This window comes from Teleopsis dalmanni, chromosome 1, assembly GCF_002237135.1.
Source record: "Teleopsis dalmanni isolate 2A chromosome 1, ASM223713v2, whole genome shotgun sequence".
Lineage (NCBI taxonomy): Eukaryota > Metazoa > Arthropoda > Insecta > Diptera > Diopsidae > Teleopsis > Teleopsis dalmanni.
This window is the reverse complement of record NC_051846.1, coordinates 132,665,123-132,674,462: the sequence shown is the minus strand read 5'-3', so window position 1 is coordinate 132,674,462 and position 9,340 is coordinate 132,665,123. Positions and strand designations below refer to the sequence as shown.

The 9,340-nt window shown below is 36.9% G+C and overlaps 1 protein-coding gene across 1 annotated transcript; it reads right to left on the bottom strand.

The window, feature by feature from the left end:
* Positions 1–5,922: 5,922 nt before the first annotated feature.
* LOC119666176 lies at positions 5,923–6,843 on the bottom strand. The gene has a single exon (XM_038075459.1). It carries the CDS (start codon positions 6,841–6,843, stop codon positions 5,923–5,925), a length of 921 nt encoding a protein of 306 aa, XP_037931387.1.
* Positions 6,844–9,340: the final 2,497 nt, after the last annotated feature.

Sequence of the window (9,340 nt, the reverse complement as noted above, 5' to 3'; positions counted from 1 at the left end):
TAGAAGACTGGATCCTGGTGTTAAAGTTCGATTAGGTGATTACTCGCTTTTTATTAACGACAAATCTCTCACTTGGCGAGAAAACAAAATTATTGCTACTACTACAGGAGATGCGAAAATGATTAATAACTTGCTTACTACAACAAGGTTCCAGTGCGATGTCAAACAAAATACAAGTAATCGTCAGCTGATGGATGTCAATCCAGCAAGAAATACCCTGGACTACATTGCAGTGGATTTTGCCTTGCAGGTGAATTCTAATTAGCAATTGACAGTGTGTCAGTCAGGTGCTTTCTTATATTAATTAGTTACTTTAAAAAGTAAATTTAATCATAAGAATTTTTTCACTTTTGTTAACTTATATGTCATATTTTTTCTATTTGAAACACCTGTACTGGTCGAAAACCAAAATAACTTTACTTATTTCTTTCAAGATTATATATTGTGCTGAGTGGGAGCGTCTAAAACTCATAATGCTGGCAGAGCGCGTGGTGGTTGTCTTTATGGTTATAAAAAATATTTAGAGAAGATATGTTCTCTTAAATTTTTAAACTTTGGTGATAATGTTGTACTATATTCTTGTGCTAATAAAGTTGATTGTTTCTTCATTTACGTTATTTAAATTGCACAAAATGGGTGGAAGATTTTTCTAAACTGGAACAATTTTTAAACTATTTTAATAAACCCGTTTACTGTATTGTTTGTGACTTAAATGTCCATGTAGCAGATAATCAAGTAGTTGATGGTAAATTATTATCCGATTTCCCATTTATTGCGGTAAGAAGAGTATCAAAAGATGTGAAGCTTAACACCAAGAGAAGAAAACTTCTAAGCTTTCTGGAGAACATCGGTAGTGTAATAATTAACAGCAGGTGTCGAGGTGATGAAGATGGGGAATTTACATACGTGGGACCAAATGGGTCAACTGTTGTTGATTTCTGTATCTGTTCATCTCAGTTACTTAGATACGTAAGCTCTTTACATGTTTTTGCAAATCATTATTATTGTTATTATTAAAAGAGTTGACGTGAAAATTGCCCAACAGCCTTCTTTGCAAATCATACTCTGGTCACATGCCGCTGGTTATTGAGTTTCGTTTTCCATCAAGTTTGGAAGTATTTTCCATCAAATGGAATAGTAGTATATTTCCATTCTGAAGAACTAAATGAAGAGTACAATAATGAAGTATGTTTTCATAGAACGGTTTTACTAAATTATTGTGGAAGGTTTTTAGCTTTCCTTCAATCAAAATTTTTACGTTTACTTCACTTGGTAAGTCTCTTATTACACAGGGTCCTTCCCAGATTAGTGAGAATTTGCTTCTTCTTGCGTGTTTTTTAAGAAGCACCTTCTCCTGAGTACTATACTTCTTCTCCTTTATACCCATATCGTAATACCTCTAAGATTTTTCTTTCGCTTTTTTTTTGTTTTTCCATCACAGTATTGTGACATCTTTGGATTTGATACTTCAAAATCTTGGAGTAATCTTTCAGGTTATACAAAGGAGATGGTTTTGTTCCATAGGACCATGGGGAATTCGGTGTCGAACCTGAATAGTGTTTTACTGGGTGTCTGTTTCAAGGATGTGTACACAGTATTATTATGGACGTGCACCGCGTGTTGTAGCCATTGATCGTAGTTAGTACCTTCCGTGCTCGAAAAACTTCGTAAAAATCCTGCTAATGGCTAATGGCTCCGCTCTAAGGAACCATTTGCTTGTGGATGATATGGGTTGATGAACAGTTTCTTCTTTATGTCCTTTTAATTTAAATTGACGTCTTTTACGAAAGTAAATTCGTAATGCTCCTTGGTGCCTGCCTAGGGGAGAATTGTGAAACTTGTCTAGAACTTCTTTGATCTCCTTGCGATCCGTTAAGTAAAGCGTCATCTTCTCTTGTCTGATTTCTCTCCTTCGCTTCCATTGCATCCGGGTCGCTACCTGTATTTTGTCTTCCTTCTCGGGTGAAAACTCTGGGGACAATCTGCTTAGGGAATTCGCGTTTAAATTCGTCTTCCCCGGCTTGTAGCATATTTCGAAATCATTTTTCGTTGCCTTTTATACTGGTTACTTCCAACGGGACTTCGGTTGTTGTTATTGCGGTGTGTAGCTCAACTTGAATTCATTGCATATAAAGCAAAAACACAAATTTTGTGCTTACACCCAAAGGAAAATGGTAAGTGTTGTTGATAAAGTTTACACTCAAGGAAATTATTGATAATAGTGAATTTATTATTATTCCATACTCCGTTTGGAGCTTAAGGACACAACAAATGATTTTCAACAATCTCTATATTACGAAATCTGTCGAAGTTCCTTAAACGATTTGCCAGTTTAAGTATTAATTGTTCTTCGCCATGTTGTCATTCGTCTGCCTCTACGCCGGGTTCCCTGGGGATTCCATGTTAGCGTTGCGTGCGGGATATCATAAAGTTTACGCAGGTTACGGTCTATCAATCCATATTTTCGCTTTTTCAATTTCTATATTAATAGACGTTTGGTTAGTTTGCCTCCAGAGTTCTTCATTTGATATCGTTCTTGGCTACTAAATTTTCATTATGATTTGCAAGCAGCGGTTGATGACAGTTTGTAGTTTTTTTTTAGTATCCTCCGTTACAAGCCAAGTCTCTAATCCGTATAATAAGACAGACTTAACGCATGCATTAAAAATGTTTATTTTTGTGTTTGTGCGGATGTTGTCCTGTTTTGCACCTCAGTTATTGAAGAGAGTACTTCCAAAGTAAGTAAAGCTCTCTACATCATTCACATCTTCGCTGTCAGTTGTGAAGCAGGTTGTATAATTGGATTTTATGCGCATAAAATCAGTTTTTCTTATACTTATTTTGAGGCCGACTTTCGAGTATTTGTTATGCAACTGGATCAGTTTTGACTGCATATGCTGATGATTATGCAAGAGCAGGACGATGTTATCTGCGTATTCTAGATCTTCAAGGATTGAGTTAAACCTGCAGCTGATATCTCTATTTTGCGTGTTAAATATTTTTAGTACTCAGTCCTTTTAATTGTGCGTAGCTTTTTCTTATAATGCTTATTATTTTTTGTGGCACTCCCATCGTTCTCAAGGCTAATCATATGTAGTCTCTTGATAGAACCAAAAGCTTTCTCGTAATCGATGAATACTGCATATAAAGTGCTGTTAAATTTAATGCATTGTTCAATAATGACTCGCATACTATTTATGTTGTTAACGCATGAGCGATTTGGCTGGAAATCCGATTGTTGTTTGCGAAGTTGTGGATTTACAATATGATTTAGTGTTACATTGTTAAAAACTTTGCGCACAGCTGGGACTAGTGGTATTCCTCTCCAGCTGTTGTAGTCAGAGAGGTTACCCTTTTTTGTATTTTTACTAATATTGATTCCTTCCTCTCTGGACGGATTTCTTTATTGTTTCAAATATCTCTGATATATCATATCAGTTGTACAATCGACATCGGTTTTCAATCGTTCTGTTGGAACATCATCGACGCCAGCAGATTTACCATTTTTTAATGAACTTGTGGGTTTTTACCACATACTTTATTTTAAATAAATATAACAAATGTTTACAAAATGATAAAAACGTTGTGTTACTAAAACGTGCAAAATAGGAAGAAGAAGGAAGCCAGTCGCCAGTTACTGAAGTTAGCTGCTCATTGAAAAATGTTCCTTTTGCCCACAGATGGTGCGAGTGCGTGTACATTCACACACAGAGGGCGCTGCAGTATGTGTGGCGAGTTCGCCACAGTACTCCCCCCTTAATAGCTGGACCGGTGGTCTGGTTTGTTGACTGTTGATTGTAACCTGCTACTCTAAAGGATCTTTCACATTAAAGGTTACTTGCTTCTTCGTTTGCGTCTTTGACTTAGTACCAGCATGTGCTAAGGAGTGCGCTGTATCAAATGTCTTCTTTCGAAGTGATGATGGAATATATGGTCTGATGATTCCTGTTGATACATCACAAAAGATTGACATATCGGGTTGTAACAAAAGTTTTTGTAATTGAAGTGCTGAATCTGACTTTAATAGCTGCTTAAGCTCTTCATCTATTTTCTGATGGTTGCTAATCATCTCGAGATCTATAACCGTAGGCATATTAATTGCATCAATTCTGGATAAACTATCAGCCACTATGTTGTCATTACCATCTATGTATGATATGTTTGTTGTAAACTCTGCAATAAAACTTAGTTGTCGTAGTTGACGTGGTGAAACTTTATCTGACTTTTGTTGGAATGCATAAATGAGCGGTTTGTGATCTGTTTGAATTGTAAAATTTCTACCTTCCAGTAGATGTCTAAAATTTTTGATGGCTAAATATATAGCTAGCAACTCTCTGTCGTACGTGCTATAATTCTTCTGCGCTGCCTTGAGCTTCGAAGAGAAAAAAGCAACCGGTCGCCAAACATCACCTTCTTGCTGTTCCAGTACTGCACCAACTGCGTTGTTTGATGCATCCGATGTCAATCGAATTGCACTTAATGGAGACAAAAATGTTAATTTAGGTAACGCGGTTACACTTGTTTTACAGTTTTCAAACGCTGCATCTAACGTGTCAGTCCATGTTATAGGCGTGTTGTCATTCTTTTTTGAATTTTTTAATAGCTCATTTAAAGGTGCTTGTAATTTGGCGGCCTGTGGAATACACTTGCGGTAATAATTTAGGATTCCCAAAAAACGACGAATTGCTTTTACTGTCTTTGGCTTCGTGTATTCATTAATTACTCTCACTCGTTCTACAGGCGGGCTGATACCATCGACTGATACATCATACCCTAAAAAACTTAGTTGTGAAACTCCGAACTCGCACTTAGCGGTGTTTATGACAAGCTTGGCCTTATTTAGTGTTTTTAGTACTGCTTCTACATGTTCCAAATGCTGCTGTTCACTTTCTGAGAATATTAAAATGTCGTCAAGGTAGCAGAAGACAAATGGCATTTTCCTGAACAATGAATCCATATACCTTTGAAAGGTTTGCGTAGCGTTTTTAAGACCAAACGGCATGACTACAAATTCAAATAACCCAATGGGTGTACTTACTGCGGTTTTGCATATGTCATCAGCTTGCATCGGTATGTTATAGTACGCTCTATGTATATCAATCTTTGAAAAAAATTTGCTAGCATGTAGTTTTTCCGTTACTTGGTCTAGGTATGGTATTGGGTACCTATCTGGTTTGGTTTGCGCATTTAGTTTTCTAAAGTCACCGCAGGCTCTCCAAGCACCTGTTTTCTTTTTTACCAGGTGAATTGGACTCGACCACGGACTGTTTGACGGACGAATAATTCCTTGCTCCAACAGCGTTGAAAATTCTTCGCGAATTGCCTTTAATTTTTCCGTTGAATAACGGCGTGACCTTTCATGCACTGGCTGACCATCAGTGACTATTTGATGACAGACTACAGATGCGTCAGGGAGGCTATAGTTATTTGCACTGCACAAATCAATGTATTTGTTGACGATTGTAAAGAATTTTGAATTTGGATCCAATGTGTATACCGAATGTATCGATGTGGTTTCAACTGCACCAGATGACGACAATGTAGTAAGCGGGTCTAATAACCGTCTTGATTTTATGTCTGGAATTAGACCATATTTCGCCAGAAAATCTGCGCCCAAGATTGGACATTTGACGTCTGCTATAATGAAGTTCCAATTGAAACTGCGTCGTAAACCAAGATTGATGCTAAGTCTCTTAGTACCGTACGTTTTAATAAATGAATTATTTGCTGCGAATAATTTTAGTTCATCTGGCACTAGGTTGCGTTTCACTGTGATTGCTGCTAAAGGAATAATGGATACGGCCGATCCGGTGTCAACTAGAAACTTCATATTTGAGATACGATCAATTACATGTAAACGAGCTTCTTCAGTGCAGTGTTCCAGCGCGTTGTCGTTTACTGCACTTGTGGACGACAACGGTTTTAGTTTTCCTTCTGTTTGATATTAGTTGTTTGGCAGCCGAACTCGCATGGTTTTAAGCATTTTGTTGCAGCTGTTCCAAATTTAATGTGATAATAACAGACTTTTCGATCTTCACGCTGACTTTTAAACTGAGTTCTGCTAGAACTGCGAGCCCTGATTCGCCCCTGTGAGTTTGCTGGTCGTCTGAGCTCTATTGCTATTTCACTTAGTTTACTTACCACTTGTTGCAGAGATATTTCTAACGCTGTCACACGTGCCTCCAATGTTGATTCCTCTGTGTTACTGCGTCGGTTAATTGCAGATGCGGTAGCCATAACATAATGAGGAGTGGGCATATTGTCAGTTATTCTATCTGCCAATTCGGCCATTTGATTAACATCCTTGGAGCTGCACGCAGATAAGATGCAACGAATGTTACTAGGCAATCGCTGCAACCAAAGTGCTGACAAGGCGTCTTCCGACATATTTGACGCTGCCAGATCTCTCATCTCTCGAAGCAACTGCGTTGGACGCTTGTTAGACACGTCTAAATCCGTTAGCAATTTAATCAATTGTTTCTGACGCGACTCCCCAAATCGTGAAATTAATTCATTTTTCAGCGTTTCATATTTGCCCATAGCTGGCGGATTTTTTGCTATGTCTGAAACTTGACGAAGCGTTTCGCCGTCTAGTGCTGTGATTACCGTGTAGAATTTGGATAGATCAGAGGTGATGCGATTGATGTGTAGTAATCCGTCCACTTGAGTAAACCATAACTCCGGGTCAGTTTGCAAAAATGAAGGCAAATTCGTTAACTTTACTGCATCAATATCGTTTTTTACTGTTGTGAAATTCGTGCTTGCTGCTGCTGACTTTGCTGTTGTTTCTTTGTCGGCATTAGACATTTCTGCTTCTTTGTTCAGCATTGCGTCACCCAACATTGTGCAAGTTTGTTTTGACTTTATGAAATAAATAAATAACTTGCGCTGCTTCCAATTATGTGTTTAATTTGCGTCGGGGTCACCAATTATGTGGGTTTTTACCACACACTTTATTTTAAATAAATATAACAAATGTTTACAAAATGATAAAAACGTTGTGTTACTAAAACGTGCAAAATAGGAAGAAGAAGGAAGCCAGTCGCCAGTTACTGAAGTTAGCTGCTCATTGAAAAATGTTCCTTTTGCCCACAGATGGTGCGAGTGCGTGTACATTCACACACAGAGGGCGCTGCAGTATGTGTGGCGAGTTCGCCACAAACTTATCGCTAATGCGATTTCTTGTTTAGTTGGGGGTTCATTACATATATTGCGTAATGGTCGCCTTGATTGACCAATTTGCGGCATATCGTTCTTAGTTGTTAACACAGTAAAAGTCTTGTTAAAATGGTCGTGCCTCATCTTTAATTGTTCCTCCTCCATAGTTATAGAAAGGGTGTTCAGGCAACAGATTAGTTGCTTAGTAGATTATTACAATAAAAATTTGCATACAAAAAGGAAACTAAGCAGAAAATCTACTATTTCGGAGATTCTCAGATTAGTGAAAATTTGATTAATAGTGCTGTTAGTATCAAGTGTCGGCGCTATGACCATAGGGTGTTTCAAAAAGAAAATTCAAAAATAATAACATAAATTAATAAATAAAATTTAATAAAACTATAATTTTTAACGGGTTAAAATATAATTAAAAAGTATAAAATTGAATATTCTACTTCTTGATATATGACACGTTTGCAATTTTAGTTATATGATAAATTATATGATAAATTTAAATGATATTAAAATTTACGAATATTTGAGTATTTCACTGTTAACACACGTTTCCCTTTGCTGTACGAGTGCTGCCAAGGCATTTGCACACAACAAACTAATCAGATTACGCATTTTGTTCGTAGAAGCAGGAGATTAACATCAAAATGCTAATTTTTTTTATATGAAGTTTTTTAATTTACTAAGCAACTAATCTGTTGTCTGAATACCCCTAGAGATTTCACGTTGTTTTATGTATGTTTTTGTGGATGAAAAGAGAACCGCCAATCTTAAGTCCATGGTTGGAGCATGTTTCTGTTAGGAAACATTTCGTTTTTCTCTCCAATCCCATGTTTTCCAATCACATTTTCATTTCTCGTATTGACGACCCTATACACGCATTAAAGTCACCCATCAATATTACTAGATCATTGCAGTTAATTTGTGTAAGCGTTCTATCTTACAAACTGTAGAATTGTACTTTGGCTTTAAATTCACTTTCTTCTGTTGGAGCGTAGTATTGGACAATTGTTATTTTTCGATTTTCAGAATTCAGTCACGCTGTGAGGATTATTTTAGATTTTAGACGCCATTCAAGTAAAGCTGGACTTATTTTACGAGTGAAATACATGTCAACGCCGTTAACATGTGGGTCGTTCAAATTACTAATGCCAAAATATACCACCAGATAACTATCTGTGGTACGCTTTTCGCCGGAAGTGTACGATACATAGCCTTTTGCACTCAGATGTTAACTGTGCTAGTTTTCTTGCCTGGTAGAAAGTTCTCACGTTCCGCTGAGTAAATCGAATCCATGTGCCTAAGCCAATGTTCGTCATCAAATAGTTTTGCCGATTTCTTTAGATTGTATTGTTATTGATAAGGGTTGTTCTCGAGAATCATGGGGGATCAGCCTTTAATTCTCAAAGTTTGGTGGTAGGGCTGCTATCTTTGACAAAAATTTATTGGACATGCGGCCTTCAAACTTGCCACATTCACCACTTCTGTTGAAACCATTTCCTACTGCAGCAAGATGTTGGCATGGTTATACCGCCATGTACTCGGTCGCCAGATCCTCTTTTGTTGAATCAGGGAATGTAGAAGATGCTGTTTGAGACTCATCCGACTCCTTACAATCCAATAGAATACAGAGAATACATTTATTTTGAAACAACTTCTGTAAATATACTTTGATGTTAAACAGTCTTAAAAGACATTATAATTTACTTAGTAGCGCACAGCAACATGAATTATCCCTGGCCAGTACATTCCTGTTGCTTAAGCACACATACGACATCAACGCCTTTATGTTATTTAAAACCACACTATGTGCGATAAGATTTTTTGCATGCATGCTTCACCATTCTTCACCATTTTCGTAAGTTTAAGTTTAGCTCTAAGTTAATAAAGCTGAGCATAAGTAAGATACTTAGAAATAAACCGGCATAACGAACGTATGCATTAATTCACCTAAATAAAATAATTTATAAAAATTTTATAAAGTTGTTCGATATATTTGTGTTCGCACAACAGTGGTAAAAATGAGGGACGCGTATACTCTTCAAAAGATGAATATTGTGTAGTTTTTATTAAAAACTTTCTTATGTCACTAGTAGAATTAATTCATATGTGTTTTAGAACTTTAATTGAATATAACGATTTCATAAATCAAAAAAATTAAAGTCTGAGG